This window comes from Antennarius striatus, chromosome 6 (genome assembly GCF_040054535.1).
Source record: "Antennarius striatus isolate MH-2024 chromosome 6, ASM4005453v1, whole genome shotgun sequence".
NCBI classification, from domain to species: domain Eukaryota; kingdom Metazoa; phylum Chordata; class Actinopteri; order Lophiiformes; family Antennariidae; genus Antennarius; species Antennarius striatus.
The window spans coordinates 4,323,250-4,346,160 of NC_090781.1; the positions used below are offsets into that span (position 1 = coordinate 4,323,250).

At 41.5% G+C, this 22,911-nt stretch overlaps 2 protein-coding genes across 3 annotated transcripts; one reads left to right on the forward strand and one right to left on the reverse strand.

The window, feature by feature from the left end:
• The first annotated feature begins 2,000 nt into the window (after positions 1-2,000).
• On the forward strand, positions 2,001-10,221 carry sarm1 (sterile alpha and TIR motif containing 1). Of its 2 annotated transcripts, XM_068318318.1 has the most exons (8): positions 2,001-2,846; positions 4,204-4,822; positions 4,923-5,135; positions 5,543-5,634; positions 5,708-6,034; positions 6,161-6,350; positions 7,463-7,584; positions 8,067-10,221. In XM_068318318.1, exons 1-8 carry the CDS (start codon positions 2,380-2,382, stop codon positions 8,179-8,181), a joined length of 2,145 nt encoding a protein of 714 aa, XP_068174419.1. In that variant the 5' UTR covers positions 2,001-2,379; the 3' UTR covers positions 8,182-10,221. The 2 variants fall into 2 exon arrangements, with proteins under 2 accessions (XP_068174419.1, XP_068174420.1); XM_068318319.1 differs by lacking the exon at positions 7,463-7,584.
• A 4,502-nt stretch (positions 10,222-14,723) lies between these two features.
• LOC137597264 (proton-coupled folate transporter-like) lies at positions 14,724-20,457 on the reverse strand. Its single transcript, XM_068318320.1, has 7 exons — positions 20,113-20,457; positions 18,730-19,121; positions 18,126-18,604; positions 17,175-17,258; positions 16,567-16,723; positions 16,391-16,460; positions 14,724-15,131 (listed from the first exon to the last, which is right to left on the reverse strand). Exons 1-6 carry the CDS (start codon positions 20,425-20,427, stop codon positions 16,400-16,402), a joined length of 1,488 nt encoding a protein of 495 aa, XP_068174421.1. The 5' UTR covers positions 20,428-20,457; the 3' UTR covers positions 14,724-15,131; positions 16,391-16,399.
• Between the last annotated feature and the right edge of the window lie 2,454 nt (positions 20,458-22,911).

The following is a 22,911-nucleotide window of genomic DNA, read 5'->3' on the forward strand; positions in this document are numbered from 1 at the left end:
ATTGACATGTCCTCGATTCCTCACAGCGGTGTGGACCTCTGGGGTAACGCCATCCAAGGTCATTACATTGTTAGACAATGCATTTCTAACAGATTTTGAGCAAGAACAATAACTTCAGTTTTGTCAGAATTTAAGGGCAAAAAGTTGTTGGTAATCCATTGTTTAATCTCTTTAATGCACTATTTTGGCTTGGCCAGCTGATTGGCTGGCCAAGCTTACATACTGTACTTTCACTATTAAACATATCCCTGAGTTCTACTGATGTTCTTCTTCCATTTGATTTCACCAAACATCACCGATCACAACCATTCAGGATTTTATTTCTTACACATTCTGCCACATTTTTTCCTCAAAGATTATGGGTCCCCCACCATCGTTCCAGTTTTTAATAATGCGTTGGACAGTTCTTAACCCAATTTTTGTAGTTTCTGCAATCTCCTCAGATTGGACAGACATTTTTGTAAAAAAAAAAAGAAAAAAAAAAGAAGAAGACCAGAACTAATATGTCAAAAAATATGTCAAGTAAGACAGATGACATCATGATGTTGTTTTACCTCTGATAACTCACTGGTAATGTATTTATACATGGTGGCTATAAAAAAGAAAAGCAAGCAAATATTTAAAAAGACTTGTAACCTGTTCATTACAGGCTTTAAATTTACATATGGAGCTCCCTGAGAGAAATGAAAGTAGCAGAAATTGTGACAGTTACAAATTCTGATGTTCAAATAAGAGAAACTAAAATTTTCTTGGGGGATAATTGTTACAAAGTATTTGCATATATATATATATATATATATATATATATATATATATATATATATATATATATATATATATATATATATATATATATATATATATATATATATATACACACACATTTGGTATAAACGCCACAATGACCGTGTTAGGCAGGTTTTTATCTGTTCTTCCATGTACAGTATACTCTATAAGATATCATGTTCAGTACCAACCAAACAACTTGCTCTCTTCACAAGTTTGGAAAGCTTGCTTATCCCCTCCTACAGAGTTTAGTAACCACAAATTAGGTGGTAATTTGTGGTTACTACCTTCACATCCTCCTCTCAGATGGTAATGGGAGTCAGAGTCTCTCTGCTTCTTTGCAAGAAACAACCAGCTTTTTTTAGTCTTTTCTATTTTGAGTTGCAGATGATTAGTGACGTGATTTTTATTATTGTTTTTCGTTGCAGGCAACAGATGAACATGTGATCTGGGAAGTTCTATTTGTGATATTGTTTTCTATTTGACACTATTTGACAAGTGCGAATCACGTAGTGGTAAGAAAACAGCAAACAGGAAAGTTGACAGTCTTCAATGTTACTCATCTTTATCAATGTCAGCCTGAAAGCCAACCATACATAATAACAATAAATCAATTATTTTATTCATATTTTTCGACCTGTCCTTTAACCACAATCTAATTTTACATTTGACATCGCCTAATGTAAATTTCTCCGTGCTCCCTCTAACAGGCCAATTTAATGCAAACCACTCATTCTGTAGGTGTAAGAATAATTCATATTAATAACTCATATTTTTGAAGCTTATTCTCTTGTATTCTTCCATATAAATAGACTAAACTTTGCAATCCGACTCAAAAATACATTTTTAGTGACAGAACCTGCTTGTACGCATGGAATGTCTCATAAAATATTTATAGCGGTAGGAGAACTTTGTGGGTAACAGCGTGGCAATATTTCTTGTCGGTTTGTTTCTTTGTTTTTGTTTGTTTGTTTGTTTGAACCAGTTCCTCCAGCAGAGGGCCGGCCGTGCTTGCGGACGCGATCCGGCTCTGACGGCTGTAATCAGAGGATGCGGCGGAGGGGATGCTTGTTTTTGTGTTGGTCCAGAGCCGATGGGCGGAGTCCGATACTGACAGCTTGTAAGAGCTGATGTCAGGATGCGATAGGACGGTGGTGTCTGTTTATATCAACACAAGAGATTAGCCGCTCCAGTGCGTCAGAACGGCTCTTAGAGGAAAACAGGCCTTCTTTGTCTGCGGATGCTCTTTGAGCACAGATACAGAAAAACAGGGATTTTTTGGAATTTGTGACTAATTCAGGATTTTGTTTTTGTGGTTGTTTCAGACCCGGTGAGATGCGATTCTTTCCGTATCTTTGAAGGCGTTATTTCATTTATTGGTTCGGTGGGATGCAGGACTGAGTATCGTTGGATGAGACAGGAATATGCGAGGACCGATCTACTTCAGAACAGTATTTGTGTGTTTATGGGATGGCATTTTAAATGTGAAGCTATTTTCTGTCACTATTGGTTATTATTGACTGGAGATCCGTGGCAGGGATCAGGGGCCTTTGTAAACACAACCAGCGCATCCATTGATTCTGACGCCGGTAGATGCTCTTCTCCCTGACGCACTTCCTCTGGAGGCTCTACCGACATTTGTCCAACATGTTCAGCTCAGAAAGACTCACTGTCCCGGATTGTGTCAGCCGGCTGCAGAGGGGTAAGAGCGGTTCTACCGGCTCCGAAATCAGGGCAGTCTCTCCGGGCATTAGTGCCGACGTCCAAGCGGTTTTAGACAGCTCACTCCCCGCCTTACGCTGCGCCATCGTGAGGCTGAGGACAGGAAAGGAGACCTCTGATGCAGATGAGACACGTCAGGCCATCGCGGAGATCTACCAGCTGGTGGAGGAAGCGTGGGTTATGCCCACTCTAGGCCGTCAGGTGGCTGAGGAGATCTGCAGCAGGATCCGGCTGGAAGGAGGCCTGGAGCTGCTCCTACAGCTCCAGCAGACACCTGCTGTGGAGATCACCTATGAGTCTGCAAAACTGCTGGAGCAGATCCTGATCTCTGACAACAGGTGAGCATGTGGATGGAAATAACATGTCATGATACAGCCTAACCAAGCAGTTGGATGATAAACAAATACAAGATTGTGGTTGTAGTTTATATGTTCTCAAACTTTTTATGCACTTAACTGCATCACATAGTGGTCTGTTTTTGTTTTTGCAGGGATAGGCAGAACAAAACAAGCAGTTTAGTATTTAAAGAAACACAATACAGTAAAATTGCCTGGCTTATGATAGAATCAAGACAAATTAACTTGAGCATTATCTAAAATGACTCAGTACTGCAACCTAATTTTTCTTTGGCTTTTTTTTTCTTTCACTCATTTATCTTTATCTATGTTGAATTCAAGCAGGTCCAGATCGTACCATTAATTTACTGGTACCCGGTAGCAGTGGTGAGGAAAAAAACTACTTTTTGCAGACAGAATACCAGCGTCGGACCCTGGCACAGTGGAGGCCATCTGCTATCTGAGTGGAGAAACAGAGAGAGAAGAATGGGAGGCATAGGGAGAGTGTCAACAACTAAAATTATATAAATATAGGTATTGCATTAAGTAGAATCTATTATAGCCCCTGTAAGTAAAAAACAACTGTGAAATCCCCCATGACTGGTGAAGTTAATATGACATTGTGGAGAAATGTATTTTTCCAAGCATCTATTTAAATATACTTTACAGCATGTGAGATGTTAATACACATTTTTCTCTTTCTTGACTCTTGGCTCAAAGGATTCAGTTGTAAAAATAGTTTATTATATGATCATCCTTCCATCTATTTTCCTGTAGACGAGATTAGTGGCTTATCTTCCATGGGTGTCATTAGTCGTCTAAAGCCTATCCCAGTTGATTACGGGGGAGATGCAGGGTACACCCTGGACAAGACGCCAGCTCATTGCAGGGGCACATGAAAGACAAACAATTAAACATGGTCATACTCAGGGACAATTTGGTTTGAGCGAATCACTTAAAGACGAGACAATGGTAATTATTTTGTCTTCAGCTGCCAATCTTCCTGGCATTTCACAGGTCTGCTGAAGCCTATCTCAGCTGGCCACTGGTGAAAGGCGGGGTGAACCCTGAATAAGATGCCAGCTCACCGTGTTTCAGTGTGTTATTACTAATTGATAATCTATTAATAAGTTGATCAATATAAAGGCAGCACAGCTATCACTGTTTCCCAACAGCAAGAAGGTTCAGGGTTCAACCCCTCTCTGTGAGGAGTTTGCATGTTCTCCCTGTGTCTGCGTGGGTTCTCTCCGGGTTCTTCCGGGCTTCCTCCCACCTCCAAATGCATCTTAAAAAGATGGATGGATGCTCAATGTTCAGTTCTGGCTGTAACCGTTTTTTTTTTTCAAATGTGTGTTGACAGAGATTATTTAGCACGGATGGGTCTGGGAGTTATCCTCAACCTGGCTCGACAGCAGGAAGATGCACAGTTGGCACGTAGTGTCTCTGGGATCCTAGAGCACATGTTTAAACACACTGAGGAGACATCCATTCATCTCATCTCTAATGGTGCTCTGGATGCCCTCCTCTACTGGTGCAGAGGCACAGATCCTACAGTCCTGCGCCACTGTGCTGTGGCGCTGGCTAACTGTGCCATGTACGGAGGCCACCGCTGCCAACGATGGATGATTGAGAAACAGGCTGCTGAGTGGCTTTTCCCACTTGCTTTTTCCAAAGAAGATGAGCTCATTCGCTTTCATGCATGTTTGGCTGTCACTGTGTTAGCTGCGAACAGAGAGATTGAGAAAGAGGTGGTGAAATCTGGAACCTTGGAGCTGGTTGAGCCATTCATTGCATCTTTGGATCCAGATGACTTTGCTCGTAGTTTATTGGACAGTGCAGACTGCATGCAGGGTAAGACGGCGTCCGACCTGCAACATCTTTTACCGTTACTGGATGGAACAAGAGTCGAGGGAAAGTGCATTGCGGCCTTTTACCTTTGTGTTGAGACCAGCATCAAGTCTCGTCAACGTAATACTAAGGTAAATCACTGCCCAAACATTGTTCTAATCAACTCAAATGATTAGACAGTACTGTCTTGTAGCTTTGTTGTATCTAACTAGAATTTATCCAACTTTTAAGATTTTTCAAGAGATTGGAGCAGTGCAGAGCCTGAAAAGAATCGCCATGTACTCCAGTAATGGTACAGCTTCTGGTCTTGCCAAGCGAGCCCTGAGTTCAATGGGGGAAGAAGTCCCAAAACGGATCCTGCCATGTGTGCCTAACTGGAAAACATGTGAAGTGCAGACCTGGCTGCAACAGGTTGGCTTTAGTGCCTTTTGTGATCGTTTCCAGGTAAGTTAAAAAAGCAAACATAATCAGGTAGTCCTCAAGATACGAACATCTCACTTAGGAACATTCGTAGATGTGAACAACTGCACTCTGTCATGTCCAACTGATTCCCCTTTCTGCCGCAACCTACGCTAGCCACGTAACATTATAGACTCATAGACTAAGATTTTCAAGTCATGTCAAAATAGTATTGATGGGGTTAACTGCTGAACACTGAATGTTTTGTATTTGATGTTAACTATTGATCAAGTTAAATGAGAAATATAGATTATAGATTGAAATTCAAATAATGATGTGCGAACAATTTGGCTTATGAACAACCTCTCAGAACCAATTGTGTTTGTAGGTTGAGGACTACCTGCGATCAGCCTATTATAAAGTATGGGATTTTAAACTTTTGCACTGTGTAGGAGCTCCAGGTGGATGGAGACCTCCTGCTGAACATCACAGACCTGGAACTGAGCACTGATCTAGGAATGACTGCCAGCATCACTCGCAAGAGGTAAGTAATACGTTTTCAGTAAATGTATCTGAAGCTGTACAGTGTAGCACCTCTAGCCTTCCTTGTCCTCCAGGTTTTTGCGAGACTTGCGTGTATTGAAGACTTATGCCAATTACTCCACATGTGACCCCAACAACATGGCTGACTGGCTAGCGGAGGTTGACCCACATTTTCGTCAGTACACCTACGGCTTGATCCAGTCAGGAGTGAACCGCAACATTATCCAGAGCGTGACTGACCAACAGCTACAAAATGACTGCCACATAAACAACGGAGTCCATAGAGCTAAGATACTCTTATATAGCCACGGGCCCTTAAAACCCTGCCTCACGGACTCCCAGCCTGCAGGTCCCGATGTTTTCATCAGCTACCGTCGGATCACCGGCTCCCAGCTGGCCAGGTCAGACCTGAAACAAATGTTGTGGAAGTTGGACCAATGATTGGGGTGATATAAATTCTTTATTGATCCTTTCCTCTGTTAGAACTACATTTTCACAGACTTTCTCATTTTCTCTCCAATCTAAAGCCTTCTAAAAGTGCACCTGCAGGTTCGAGGATACAGTGTCTTCATAGATGTAGAGAAGCTGGAGGCCGGTAAATTCCAAGACAAACTGATTCAGAGTGTGCAGAGGGCACGTAACTTTATCCTGGTCTTGTCTGCAAATGCCCTCGACAAGTGCATGACTGACACTGCTATGACAGATTGGGTACACAAGGTCAGATGGTTTCCACATAATGCATATGACAGACTGCATTTCTTATGTCATTCCACTGCACCTTAAGGCTGTATCTAGACCAGGGGTCTGCAACGTTAAACGTTCAAAGAGCCAAATTGAACCAAAAAAAATAAAATCAAACCTGTTGGGAGCTGCAAAAAAATATAAGTTTATATGAAGGCAACACAAGCTCTAAGTGTCTATATTAACCATATTAACCTACTATCAAATTGATTAACTAGTCATAGTTAATGCATAATGAGATTCATTATTTTCCATGCAGCTTATCCTGGAGAGAATGACGCACCATGTGACTACTCTGTTGTACCATATTTGGTGCTTTAAGTTTACCTTCCATTACTATATTACTGTATTAGGTTTTGTTGCACTAGGACCCCACATTGCATTTGAGCTGTCCAAAAAGGTGCCTTACTAAATTTTTAAACAACACGATAACGATGATAACGTAATAAAGCGTAGGAGATTTACAACAATAAGTTTTGTTTTTTAAAGATTTGTAGCTATAAGTAGAATATCTTTCTATTTTTTTCTGTTAAGTATTATTTTTTTAATTTTGTGATTAATTAGTGCCGCAAGGGAGCCGCAGGTTGCAGACCCCTGATCTAGACATTCAACTTGTGTGGTGATAGAACAGCTGAATACAGCAAGTCAGATTAGCTAAGGGTCTCTGCAACGTATAAACTAAATGTACTGCACATTGATTTGTCTTTAGGTAATGGGAATAACTAAATACTTGAATATCTTTAAATGACATACCACTTTTAAGTAACGGGTTTTATTATGTGATATAATTTAAATAATTCAAGTTAAATAATTAAATTCAAATATAAATACACAGGGATTATGGTAACAGTTACGGAAAATGAATTCTTTATGCTTTTTATTGATGTCAGTAATACAAGTCGGCCAAGTATTCTGTACAGCTACATATTTGATTATTAGTTACACAATTTTATCAGTTCTACAGCATCTATATTTTCTGTCTGACAGGTTGTCGGTTAAACATCAAGTCAGATGTTTTTAGTTTTTGTTTTTTAAGTATCAGATGATTCTGATATTTTATGCATCCTCCTCTGTCTGCTATCTTGTAGGAAATAGTCACAGCCTTGGCTAACAAGAAGAACATAGTTCCTGTTATTGATAATTTCATGTGGCCCGACCCCATGTCTCTTCCAGAGGACATGAGAGCAATTCTCAACTTCAATGGCGTCAAGTGAGTTACTAACAACTCAAACAACCCAAAGCTACACTTTTGTTAGCACAACCTTTAACTAGGACAGCAGCTTGTTACAGTATTTACCTTATTGCTGTGTGGTATACATATAGTACTGTTAAACTAGGACTGGAAAGTGTTTCAGTCCTAGTTTGGATATGGCCTGTATATGGCCTGTTTATGTACTGGTGACTGCACACCAGTGCATACATTAAACTCTATAAAGACATATGTGAGGGTGTTTGCTGTTGAATAACTTGACCGGCCTGCACAGAGTCCTGACCTTGACCTCATAGAACACTTTTGGGATGAATTAGTGTTTAAGAATGGGATGCTACTCATGTTCATATGTGTGTGAAGGCAGGCAGGTGAATATGTTTATTAACATTTTTTTTTTTTTATGGTTTGAAAAATTCATTGTATATCGACTTTGTTAATAATGCATATCTTTATCAAACACCATTTGCCTTTTCTTTTCACAGATGGTCTCATGAATACCAGGAGGCAACGATTGAGAAGATCCTGCGCTTTCTGAAGAGACAACAAGACCAAATTGACAGCAAGGATGCCTCCAAAGGGCAGAAAAACAAAGACTGAGATGATAAATGGCAATAACAATGTTTAACCTCAGATAATATAACTAGATGCCAAATTTAAATGGCCATAGTGAACTTGGCAGCAGCTTTTCCCACACTTCCCAAGCGTATGTGAAGTGAATTTGATAATATATTTCGATAACATGCTTAGAGAAAGGCTTAATATAACTAGACCTAACCTGCTAAATTAAATTGATGAAGGGATTTCAGATTGTATCCAAGAATATAAATATATATGTGTATATGTGTGTGTGGATGTATATATATACACCCACACACACCCACACATACACACACACATACAGGTAGTCCTCAACCTATGAACACAGTTGATTCAGAGAGGCCGTTCATAAGCTGAATTGTTCATAAGTCATTATTTATTGAATTTCTATCTATAATTGTGTGCAGCAGTGTGGTGCAGTGGGAAGCTCTGTCGATCTGTATTTTCACTCTATGTCTGGGTTCTCTCCGGGTTCTCCGGCTTACTCCCACCTCCAAAGTCATGAAATTTCTGTAGCTTTGTTATGTCCTGTCAAAATTGCCCGTAGATAACGATGTGTGCGTGATTGATGCACCAGCAGATCCGTGGTGCACCAGCGACGCACCCGTAATGTTACCCTACCTTTTGCCTGTTGTCCTCTGGGATAGGCTCCAGGAACCCCAGTGAGCTGCAAAAGGTGGAAGATGCTCAAGAAAATAGATAACTAAGAAAGTGCTATGGCCTAAGATCTACCAGAAACAATTACAGCACATAAAAAACATAAATTTAATAAAACACTATAGTACTGTAATGTAACTTACCTTGAGAGCAAAGGAAGATGAGGAGGAGGGAGGAGTTATTGTCGGTGAGAGGCTGAGCTGTCATCGGAGAGATTGCAGCAGAAAGGTGAAATATAGTAGTCGGTTGTTCGTACCTACAAATGTTCGTAAGTCAGATGTTATTATCTTGAGGACTACCTGAGCTTATATACGCACACACACAGTATACGCCTTTTGTGTCTCAGGAAAAAAACTGTGATTGATCAGCCAACACTGATACCCAGCAGAATCATCATCACCGATTCTGAAGCCTCCACTAACATGTCAGTTTTTACAAAGATAATATGCAACTGCTTTTGTTTAAGTACCACTCTGAACACTCTTTGGACTATCAGGTCTCTTATTCCACTCATTTTTTTGTGTTTTTATACATGGATTGTGAAAGGGAAGAAGCTGGAGTCATGACAAATTGTATAGAAATAACTTATGCTAGTCCTAACTCAATACAGATTTAGAGAGTGCACAGGAAGTGTGAAATACTCAGTGTATTATTAAAAAATAATTTCTGTAGCAGTAAAAAAATGTAACGTTGAATTGAAGTACATTGAAGTACGGTTGAACAATTAATTGAAATGCGACCGAAGGTACGTGAAATATCCAAATTGCATTACTTGAAGGTTGTTGTTAAAATAAATATATGACAGCATGCTACGTGTTCAAAAATAATTACTGTGATGTCAACTATTAGTCAGAATGAGGAAAATTGTCTTATATTTTGATCATTTATTGACTCTTTATTATTCATTCATTTTCTATACCCGCTTCATCCACTGAAGTCACCTATCAAAGCCGACTGGTGATGTGAGGCAGGGTACATTCCGGGCGTGACTCCAGTGCACCGTGGGCTTTTTACTAACCCATTATTATGTTGTTATTTATTATATTATTACATTATCATTTTAAAGCTGCTTTCAGTTTGTTAAAAATAAGGATCTGTTGCTTTGGCTTGTTGGTTTTTCTGAAAATGAAATGCAAAATTCAATATGCCCACAAAATAAAACTGTCAAAATAATATTGTAAAGTAATATCCCTGACATATATTAATCTACAGGACTTGAATAAGGAACTGCTTTACAGTATCTTATTGACCGACATTACAAAATGGTGCAATACATCAAGTATTATATAACTTCACCGACTTGATGTCATGACTTGACATACTGTTAAGTCTGCACGTTATTATCAACTTTATGGTTACTGTTTCATTTGTGAAATAAACTGACACCTGGAATTCAGATATCAATAATATTGCTGGTTGTTGAAATAAATATTTGTGAAAACATTTGACTTTTGGGGAATGTAGCCGTAAGAGGACACAAACCAGTGTCTTATTGTGCCGGTCCCAAGCCCGGATAAATACAGAGGGTTGCGTCAGGAAGAGCATCCGGCGTAAAACTTTTGCCAAATCAAACATGCGAATCAAACCTATGACTTCCATACCGGATTGGTCGAAATCCTGGTTAACAACGACTGCCATCGGTGCTGTCGACCTACAGGGTGCCGGTGGAAATTGGACTACTGCTGGTCGAAGAAGGAGAGGAGGAAAATGTGTTCGAAGGAAGAGAGAGAAGAAGAATGCCAAGAGTATAGGACTGAGAGTACTGGTGTTAAATGTGGGAACTATGATATGAGGAAAATGTGTTCGAAGGAAGAGAGAGAAGAAGAATGCCAAGAGTATAGGACTGAGAGTACTGGTGTTAAATGTGGGAACTATGATAGGAAAAGGTAGAGAGTTGGTTGACATGATGCAGAGGAGGAAGGTAGATATACTATGGTCCAGGAGACCAGGTGGAAAGGTAGCAAGGCTAGAAGTTTAGGAGCAGGGTTCAAGTTGTTCTATCATGGTGTAGATGGGAAGAGAAATGGAGTAGGAGTTATCTTGAAGGAGGAGTTTGTTAGGAATGTCCTGGAGGTAAAAAGAGTGCCAGATAGAGTGATGCTAGAAATCGAAGGTGTGATGGTCAATGTTGTTAGTGGGTATGCTCCACAGGTAGGATGTGAGCTGGAGGAGAAGGAGAAATTCTTGTTGGACTCTGACAAAGTGATGCAGAGCATACTGATGGAGGAAAGCGCGACTTCTTCCTCTGCGTGTTCATTTGATTTCGGGTAGTGAGAATGTTGGAGATCTGAATAAAGGCTGGAGACGAACAGTCCTTCGAAGGTTTATTACAGAATATTCTGGGCACAAGAGACTTACAGACAAGAGCTGCAGCGGTGCAAACGAGTGCAAAGATAAGAGAGGATCACGCATCATTTATACCCTAAAATTGAATCTATTGTTTAACATCGAAATATCTGCTCTAAACCAGTTCTTTCACCGGTTTTAGTTGGTACATCATGACCTCTTGGCGTTAACACAAAATGTCAAGTTGACAGTTTCACAAAATTATCTGAGAATACAGCATTATTAATCATGCGGACACCGTGAGGACATATCTGTTGCAAACAAAATTATCTTAGGATACTGACAGTCATACAAGCATTTCCAAATATGGTCAAACAGTAGATTATTTCCATCCAGAGCCTTCATGACCTCAGACAGCCTGGTGCCATCCTCACGAGCGCTGAATGATTTGAGACACACACACACACACACACAAACACACACACACACACACACACACACACACACACACACACACACACACACACACACACACACACACACACACACACACACTGTTGGGTCTAAATCTCGAACATTCACTCAAAAACTGTTCTAAGCTAGACCAGGGTCATCAGACAAAGGCACCCAGAGAGGTTTTAAAGTTTTACCAGCTGCAGCAGGGAGAGACACAGAAGAGATGCACTTGACTTGGTGCAATTCAAAGTAGACTCTGACTCTGTCCCACCCGGCTGCTTTCTTTTATTAAAAAATGGATAGAGCAGGGTTAGATAAAGACGCGCGCAGGCGTCGTAACAGTTTAGATCACACACAAGGTCGAGAACAATAAGACGTTTTTCTACATGTTGGGAGTTAACTTGTGCTTATCTATGTTGGAACATTCTAATCGTCATCAAGGTTGTAGCTGTCTGCAGAAGGTGATTAACTGGAACAGGATGTGTTTGTTAGTACATTCAGGTGCAGCACTTCTAAATGTAGATTATGACATTTTAGAAACACACATATACTTCATTTAAATTTTAGCTTATCTTACACACACACACACACACACTCACACACACACACACACACACACACACACACACACACACACACACACACACACACACACACACACACACACACACACACACACACAGATATATTCATACAGAGCCTTCAATACCTAGAAGTGAGAGAGTTGACATTGGTGCAGACTTCAATGGACATATTGGTGCAGGAAACAGGTGATGAGGAGGTGATGGGCAGGTTTGGTTCCCAGGAGAGGAACGCAGAAGGACAGACGGTAGTTGACTTTGCAAAAAGGATGGACATGGCTGTAGTGAATACTTTCTTCCAGAAGAGGGAGGAACATAGGGTGACCTATAAGAGTGGTGGTAGGAGCACATAGGTAGTCTACATCTTGTGTAGATGGTGTAATCTGAAGGAGATCAGTGACTGCAAAGTTGTGGTAGCCAAGAGTGCAGCCAAACAGCATAGGATGGTGGTGTGTAGGATGACTCTGGTGGTGGAGAAGATGAAGAGGACATAAACAGCGCAGAGGACGAAATGGTGGAAGCTGAAAAAGGAAGAGTGTTGCATGACTTTTAGGAAGGAGTTCAGACAGGCTCTGGGTGGTCAGGAGGTGCTGCCAGATGACTGGACAACTAAAGCTAATGTGATCAGGGAGACAGGTAAGTGAGTACTTGGTGTGTCATCTGGAAGGAAAGTAGATAAGGAGACTTGGTGGTGGAATGAAGAGGTACAGGAGTGTATACAGAGAAAGAGGTTAGCTAAGAGGAAGTGGGACACTGAGAGGACTGAGGAGAGTAGACAGGAGTACAGGGAGATGCAGCGTAAGGTGAAGGTAGAGGTAGAAAAGGCCAAACAAGAAGTCAATGATGACTTGTATGCTAGGTTGGACAGTAAGGAGGGAGAGACTGATCTATACCGGTTGGCAAGACAGAGAGACAGAGATGGGAAGGACGTGCAGCAGGTTAGGGTGATTAAGGATAGGGATGGAAGTCAATTGACAGGTGCCAGTAGTGTGATGGGAAGATGGAAAGAGTACTTTGAAGAGTTGATGAACATGGAAATTGAGAGAGAACAAAGACTAGAAGAGGTGACTGCTATGGACCAGGATGTAGCAAAGATTAGTCAGGATGAAGTGAGGAGGGCATTGAAGAGGATGAAGAGTGGAAAGGCAGTCGGTCCTGATGATATACCTTTGGAGGTATGGAAGTGTCTAGGAGAGGTGGCAGTAGTTTCTGACTGGGTTGTTCAACAGGATCTTAGATAGTGAGAAGATGCCTGAGGAATGGAGGAGAAGTGTGCTGGTGCCCATTTTTAAGAACAAGGGAGATGTGCAGAGTTGTGGCAACTACAGAGGAATAAAGCTGATGAGCCATACAATGAAGTTATGGGAAAGAGTAGTGGAAGCTAGACTAAGGGCAGAAGTGAACATTTGTGAGCAGCAGTATGGTTTCATGTCAAAAAGAATACTACAGATGCAATATTTGCTTTGAGGAAGTTGATAGAGAAGTACAGAGAAGGCCAGAGGGAGCTGCATTGTGTTTTTGTAGATCTGGAGAAAGCTTATGACAGGGTGCCCAGAGAGGAACTGTGGTATTGTATGAGGAAGTCTGGAGTGGCAGAGAAGTATGTTAGAGCAGTGCAGGACATGTATGAGGACTGTAAGACAGTGGTGAGGTGTGTGTAGGTGTGATAGAGGAGTTCAAGGTGGAGGTGGGACTGCGTCAGGGATCAGCTCTGATGGACAGGCTGACAGACAAGGTTAGACAGGAATCTCCATGGACTATGATGTTTGCAGATGACATTGTGATCTGCAGGGAGAGCAGGGAACAGGTGGAGGAGAAGCTAGAGAGGTGGAGGTTTGTCCTGGAAAGGAGAGGAATGAAGGTTAGCCATTGCAAGACAGAGTACATGTGTGTGAATGAGAGGGACCCAACTGGGAGAGTGAGGTTACAGTGAGAAGAGATCAAGAAGGTGCAGGATTTTAAGTCCTCAGGGTCAACAGTCCAAAGCAATGGAGAGTGTGGAAAAGAGGTGAAGAAGCGTGTACAGGCTGGATGGTACGGACGGAGGAAAGTGTCAAGGGTGATTTGTAATAAAGTCAGAGAGGCCAGACTGAGATGGTTTGAACATGTCCACAGGAGAGATAGTGAATATATTGGTAGAAGAATGCTGAGTTATGAACTGCCAGGCAGGAGGCCTAGAGGAAGACCAAAGAGGAGGTTTATGGATGTAGTGAAAGAGGACATGAAGGTAGTTGGTGTGAGAGAAGAGAATGCAGAAGACAGGGTTAGATGGAGGCAACGGATTCACTGTGGCGACCCCTGAAGGGAAAAGCCGAAAGGAAAAGAATAAGATTTGACTCTTGGGGATTTATAGAATCAGAGTTCATGATGAGTATGTTGCATAATATATTATTCCATAGTTAATTGTAACCTGAATGCAGCAACAACTCCACAAAGCTTTATCATTTTTCCTGGACAGATTTTTTTCTGAATTGTCCAACTGATTGTATATTAAACATACACAAAGCAATTCACTGCACATGAAACTGGCTTTGATATTCATCTTGTTTATTGTCAGTGTAAAAGAAGCTTAATTTTCTCTGTTTTAAACAATATAAAAAATAAAATATATTTTAAAAGACCTAATAGTGAAATATGATTGTACAACTGACTGTGATAAAGAATAGACAGCATTATAGGTTTTTATTCAGAATGGCAAAACTAAAAAAAAAAAAAAAACTAACCCAAAAGCATTTAGATGAATTGACAATAACGGATTAAAAAGTTCACTTGACCTCTAATGATCCCTTTGTGCATTTTACAGCAGAGTTGGTAGCTCATGTTCCAGAATTGGATCAATGGGACCTGACCCGTGTGGCCTTGTTGGTTGTAGGTAGTTTCTCTGGGACTATCCAGTGTATTGGTGGAGGGGAAGAGGACAGTTTCACATGCTGCCGGATTACTGCTTGTTGGATTTGGACATGTTTGCACCTGCAACGTCAGAAATAAGATACTCATTTTACTGTTTGACCATCAAGAAGCACTTTCTCTGTTAGCTTTAATGATTTTCATTACAGAAATTTTAATGAAGTAAAAGGCTACAGGACAGAGGCTGAGCTGGCCTTCTTGCTATTGTTGACTTAAGTAAAAAAAGCCGGTTTATATCTCAGTGTTTTCCACATGCTTTACGACAGGACTGCCAGCTCCCTCCCAATCCAGAACTTAATGGTTGTGTCTGCCACTGCCCCAAATAAAATGTGGAAAAGTACAAGCAAATAAAAATCATGTACGTGCATACTTATACACTAATGGGTAGTACCAGAAATGTAAATAATTTAGTTTTCTAACATGGTGGCAAGGTAGGAATATTTGGTAGTCTCATAGCAAGAAAGTCCAAAGCTGCAATCCTCCTGAGAGCTTTTCTGGGTGGAGCAGGATGAGTTCCCTCCCAGTTTTACGACTGGCTCCTTCCAACAGTCCAGAAAGTCACGATACAGGTGCTAAATCTTGTCTGCAGGTATGAGTGTGAATGTTTGTCTGACTTTCCTTATGTCTTTCTAGTTCACCAACTTCAACTTCATGGAAATTAAATAAAAGTCAAACACACAAAGAAAATTTTAACAGCAAGCAAACAGAAAATATGTAATCTAATATGGCCACAGCTAATTCAGTCCTTCTACTCCTAACCATAGTTTTTGTCCTGTTCATTCTATTGCAAACATAAAAACTGTTTTAAAAATATGATCAATTTCTTAAAACTGCCAGAGAGCCTATCAATCGCTTATTGATTGAAGCAGTGATTGCACAGATGTGTCAGGTGATGTACAAAACAACACATTATTTTCTTTAAACATTTATGTGACCAGTGGTTGGACAGTTTGGGATGTCTCAGGGCCTCAACAGCTACTGACATGAATATATTGAAAATTGAAATGACGGGCACTTTCGTTGGCAGCCATGATGCTGATTCTTCATTTTGTGGCCTTGGTGACTCTTTCTCTAATGTCATGAGTTGAAAGACAAGACAAAGAGCTTTATTTGTCATTATACACAGGGATGATACAATGAAATTGAAAGGCCAGATGGAAAGTTGGTCGAGAGCCGCTGCACCCTGGGTGTGCCACCACTACGGGCCAACATGACCTAATATTCCTTAGATGCATTCCCACAGCTGAGCGAGCAAACAATCTGCCCTTCTGTTAACACCAAAAAGTCTTTTCCAACTTTACAAATGATCATTTCTGTCTGACCTGTTCAGCTCATTGACTGTGATGCTGTTGATTCTTGATGGTCCTTCTTTGTTCTAAACACTGCAGGGTTCTAAAAGAAACAACATGAATAAAGTTAATTAATTTGAATTCATAAAGTTTTAATGTGCTTATTAGCGAAGTAGAAAATGAAACCTTTGACGCAGGAACAAACTCACCCAGTTATTCCAGAGGGGATTAAGAGAACAAAGGCAGCAAATATGAAGACGAAGCCCTTCATGAAGTATTGTGTGGCTGGGTAGAGGGAATTAAAAAGGCTATTGCCAACCAGCACAGACACACTCTCCACACAAGACACCGAGGCAAAGAGGGCACCTGAAACACAATACAAACACACATAAACTGGTAAAACCTGCAGAACTCAAGTCATTAGAATTTAATTACAACCGTTACAACATCAAATAAATAAATGCACCAATTTATCAAATGCCAACACACATAGAGGCACCAGTAGCTCAGTCCACTAGGACTTGGGCTGGAGACCGGAGGGTGGCCAGCTCAAGCCCCATCCGTGGACCGAAAGTTTGGAGTGTGAACTTGTAGATAGAGAGGTGCCAGTTCACCCCCTGAGCACTGCCAAGGTGCTCTTGAGCAAGGCACCATCCTCACATTCACACTCAAACTGAACTCACACATTCCACTGCCAGTTCACACTCCACATAAACTGGTCACCCTCCAGTCCCCAGTCCAAGACCTAGTGGACTGAGTTACTGCCGCCCCAAATAAAATGTGTTTATTGTAAGTACTTTGACGTTCAGTGACTGACCTTGCTTTGATGGATCCACCAGCTTGGACAACTTTGACCTGATCACAGGTGCTGGGACCATGGAGAGGAAAGAAAGACCATAACCTGGTGATAGATATTGCTAAATTATTAACTGGGTCTTTTCAATGCCTATGAAAGATTAACAACACAAACAACCCCTAAATGTGTGATAGCAATGTCGTGATATTCATTCATTCATTCATTGAGCTACTTATCTAAATCCAAATAGTGGGTTATGCTGCAGCTTATCCCAGCTGAATATGGGCAAGAGGAGGAGTACCCCCTGGACAAGTTGCAAGTTCATGCAGGGCCAAACAGAAAGGCGAAAACCGACTCACATTCACACTCACGCCTACAGACTATTTGGAGAGACCAATTCACCCAAGTTAATTTTTTTTAATTTTAATTAAAAAAATTAACTATTTAACTATTAACTATTAACTATTTAACATACTATTTGGAGAGACCAATTCACCCAAGTTACACATTTTTGGAGGTGGGAATCTGGAGAACTCGGAGAGAAAACACGCAAAAACAGGGGGAACATGCAAAATATGCACAGAAAGGTGGAATTGAACTAAGAACCTTCTTGCTTTGAGGCAACAGCATTACCCACTGTTCCACCTTGCCGCCCCATGTTGTAATATTAATCATGAAAATAAAACATACTTTCAAAACTGTTCGGTAGAGCTGGGAAACAATAAAAAAGGAAGTTTTAAAAGTGAAAATACTGCAGTTATATTTTTACTGCAGTGCCAGAAACAGATATTAGCTTGTTTTGTATGTTATCATGTCTTATTAAGACATAATATATTTCATAGTGCTACTAAATAAATGCTGATTTCTATGTTTAGCTGTGAATGAGACAGATGTCATCTCATGATCTAACTTTATTTTTTTAGCTTTGGACAGAGATCTTAGTTTCAGCCATACATATGGAGATTTTCTCACCTGCGAACATGAGCAGGGTGGTATCAGCTACAGAGAAGACCACCATCCCTGTGATGTTGGAGGCCAGACCAATGAGAGCTAACCAGGAGTCCACCAGACAGCGCTGCATGATCTTCAGTCCTAGCAGACTGGTAAGATAGACAAGATGGAGAGCTGCTGATCCAAAGCCAATGAGAGTTGGTTCCCAGCACAGTGGTGAGTTCAGCTCATACAGCACATATAAAGATCTGCTGCCAAAGTGTATAGTCATCACAAGAAAGAAACACAGCATGTAAAGCCACAGTTTACATCTGTGGAATCTTCCACCCTCCTCAACAGAAGTGCCTCCTGTTGACAGGAGATGCCAGACAGTTTTATAGTGTCTGGAGGAAAGGAGCTTGGCACTGGGGTCCACATGGACAGACTCACGGACAAACAGGTAGGCATACAAAGCCGAAGCCAAGTAAGAAGCCAGGACCAGCCAGAAAGGGTTGATGTACCTAAACACAGGCGGAAAATAATGCCAGTTGTCACACACAGCAAGTACTGTCTTTTTAGTTAGGTTCACTGGTGTTAAGGTAACATTTTTAGATCATGTGAGTGTCAAACAACACATAATTCCTACCCTTGTGCCTGCTTCCACTGTCCTCCAATGATGCTTGCTAGCATCCCTGAAATTCCCAGACAAGACTCCAAGATAGCCATTCTGAAGGCAAGTGACTTACTGTCACTGATATCAGCCACATGTGAGAAACAGCCAGCTAGTATTGCGTTGAAATCACCCGTAAACCCACTAAGTATCCTTCCTACAAGAAAGTAGCCCACTGGCAACTTTAGGTACATCACCACCAGATAAATCACTGCTTGGAGGGCCAAGCCCAGGTTGGGAAGGATAAGGACAGTTCTGCGACCTGCAAGGTCACTCCATGAGCCCAAGAGTGGCACCACAAACATTCCAAGACAGAAGCCAGCAAGATTGATGTAGAGGAACCAGTGGGAAGTCAGGGTCTCCACCTCCTGCAACAAAACCAAATAAAATAAAATAAAATAAAATAAAATAAAATAAAATAAAATAAAATAAAATAAAATAAAATAAAATGACCGTAGGTATGAGTGTGTGCATGCGTGCTTGTCTGCATCTCTATGTGGCTCTGCTGTGTACTGGCATCGCAACTAGAGTGGAGGTGAGAGGAAGCCGGAGAACCTGAAGAGAACCCACGCAAACACGGGGAGAACACGCAAACCTCGCACAGAGCGGAATGTGAACTGGAAAGTCTGGAGAGAACCAATCGAACATGCAACAACGCTAGTCACTGTAGTTGTTGACCTATTTCAGTAACATCTGATTGACAAATGTGTTTTTATGAAGTTTGAATAATTTAGAAATTACTGTAATCAGTAAAACTGCAGAATGAGGAAAGAAAAATTAGAATCTATTGAACAGCGTCATTAAAACTTCTCATCTGATTCAGATCTATATACATTGTCAAGACACGACCAATCATGTAATCATTCTAGTCAAATAATTGTTTGCTCAGATGTGCTCTTGTTCAATCACTTGATATCCTAGCTATTCTTTAAAGTTTTATTTACTGTTAATCTAGTATAATGGAGTCAGATCACTTAAACTTATGGTTCTCTATATTCTCATATGTGATTAACATTGAATGTCCTGTTCCCCAGGCATTCAAGGTCTGGGTGATAAAATATAAGTTTGAAACATCAGTTTGCAGACCTGATAGTAGAAACCATTCAGTAGATATTCAAAACATGTCAGAGTAATTCTGCATTATCTGTAGGAGGAGCAAAGATTTAGATGAAAATACCCTTGTAAAAACACTGCATAGTTTAGCTTTCTTGGATATTAGGTAACAGCTAGTTGCTAACAACAAGAATGTTGTCGTTGGTCACACTGGATGAATATCAGTTAACAGTTGTCTTTGGCATTAGCATGAACACATTTGCCCTAGAGCAGACCTTACTGGAAATCATAAACTGGTTAATGTACCTTCTGAAGAGGATCATGGAGTTCGGAGTCATTGCTGCACCCTGACCTCTGTGACCCATTGTAGCCCAGGTCCTCACTGATGCGATCAAACAGGTACTGTACTGTCAGAGGCCCTTGCAGGATCAAAGAAAACATGGAGAAGAACAACACCGGCTCCACAGACACCGGCAGTGGACAGTTTAAGATGAACGGTGGCCATATGGCGCGGCTGATCTCTCTGTCGTTATTGTCGTTACCGGTGTCAGCGATCAACAACCCATCGTTATTTTTGAGCAAATCCCCAGGAAGGATCGCCGCGGTGTCTGGTATGTTCATGTCGGACTAAATGAAACCGGTGTTACCGATGCCGATTCTTTCTGTGTATAGAGGGTGTCTGAAGACAGGAAAACTTTCTTTTAGCTGCTGCTAAAACTATTAATAATAACTGTAATCATGCAAACATAATTAATTCGGCTGGGTATTTACAGAGTAAATTGTACTGCAATAGCTTAAGGGTATTTTTTTTGCAGCAGCAGGAAGAGTCATAGACCTGGACATTTCTCTGTGGAGTGTCTTCTTTTCATCCCGTGACTGCGTGGGTGCCCTCCGGGTTCTCTGTCTTCCTCCCACCACAAGAACCAATTAGTGTCATGATGACCATTTACCACATATGCGGATGTTAGCTTAAAGGGTGTTGTGTTTTTCCATGTGGCCATGCAATACAATGGCAACTTCAGGGTTTTGAGACAAGATGTGTTAAGGAGATTGCAATGTAGTAAATCACTAGAAACAAGTAACTAACATTTAATCCAACACAGTGGTACCTCTACTTACGAAATTAATTGGTTCTGGAAGAAATTACGTAAGTAGAAAATTACGTACAGACGCCTTTTCAATGCAAATGCCCTAATCCGTTCCAAGCCACCAAAAATTCTGACATAAATGTTTTATAAAGCATAAAAATGCATCAAGTTAAGATAAGCCTTTATTGTCCGACAGCGGGGAAGTTTGTGCGATCGTGGCAGCGGGGGGGGGGGGGGGGTGTGTCATACATAAATACTTAAGTAATATACGTACATATTAACATATGCAACATATGAGATATAAAATATGCATATTCACATGTATTAAACATATTAACATATATCATATTATCAGAAAATTTACAGATTATATTTACACAGCAAAAAGCTATCCATTACAAACTACAGAACTGCGGATTACATTGGTCATCCAGATTTTGAGTGTTGTGTTGTCTGACTGGTCCGCTGGGAGGACTGCTGGTTATACAGTCTGACGGCCTTGGGCAGGAAGGACCTGCGATAGTGTTCCCTCACGCATCTCGGGTGAAGCAACCTATCGCTGAAGGAGCTCTCTAGTGATCTTAATGTGTTCTGCAGAGGGTGGGAGTGGTTCTTCCTCATCGATGACAGTTTGGCTATCATCCTCCTTGTCCACCACCACCTCCGAGTTCAGGGACCATCCTAGGACAGAACCCGCCTTCTTAATAAGCCTGTCCAGTCTCTTCCTGTCGGCCGCAGTGATGCAGCTCCCCCAGCAGACCACCCAATTGAAAATAGCTGAGGCTACTACAGTGTTATAAATAGTCTTTAGGAGTGGCCCCAGAACTCCAAAAGACCTCAGCCTCTTGAGCAGATAGAGTCTGCTCTGACCCTTTTTATAGAGAGAGTGAGTGTTGGTACTCCAGTCCAATTTATTGTTCAGGTGAACACCCAGGTACTTGTAAGAGGATACCACCTCGATGTCCGTACCCTGGATATTCACCGGTGTAACCGGGCAGAGTGATCACCTGCGGAAATCCACCACCAGTTCCTTGGTTTTACCTGCGTTGATCTGGAGGCGGTTCCGCTGGCACCAGTCCACAAAGTCCTGGGTCAGATCTCTGTACTCTCTGTCGTCCCCATCGGTGATGAGGCCGACGACTAGAGTCATCATAGAACTTCTGCAGGTGACATGTGGGGGAGTTGTAGAAGTCTGCAGTATAGAGGTGAACAGGAACGGAGCCAGGACCGTTCCCTGTGGTGGCCCCGTACTGCAGACAACCGTGTTCGACACACAGTCCCTGGTCCTCACGAACTGCAGGCGATTGGTCAAATAGTCCAATATCCAGTCCATGAGGTGGTGGTCAAAACATGTACATGTCAAAACATGTAATAAATACATGTTACATGTTCTAAATACATGCCACCGATTGGGGCGGCAGCGGCTCAGCGGTAGAGCAATCATCTTGAAGACAGGATCGCCCAGCCATCAGGGGTTTGAATCCTGCCAGAACATCCTTCGGAGTGTGAACTGACGGTGGGAGGTGTCGGCTCACCTCCCAGCCACTGCCAAGGCGCCCTTGAGCAAGGCGCCGTCCCCCCTACAAAATGCTCATTGGGGCGCAACCCTCGTGCATGACCAGTCAGTGTACCTCTGTATGTCCTCTCTGTGCTAATTGCATTCCTACAGGCCCCTAGTATGTGCTGTGCTCAGGGGCCTGTAACCTGTAACCCCAGTGGGTGTCATTAACACATACTGTATATGTACATGTGAAGTGGGAAGTGTAAAAAGAATTTCCCCAAAGGGGACAATTAAAGTACTGGTTATTATTATTATTATTACACAATAGATGAGAGTTGTTTATAACGTACAAAACAAAGAATAAAGAATAATAATGATGGTCATTTACCTTTTAACAGCTGTCCCCATTGTTTTTTGCCCTCTTGGGTTCTTACCGCTCCTATCTCACAATGCCAAACAGCAGAGTGAATTCCAGTCCTCCTTTTGAACTTCTCCATCCACCCACACATGCCTTAA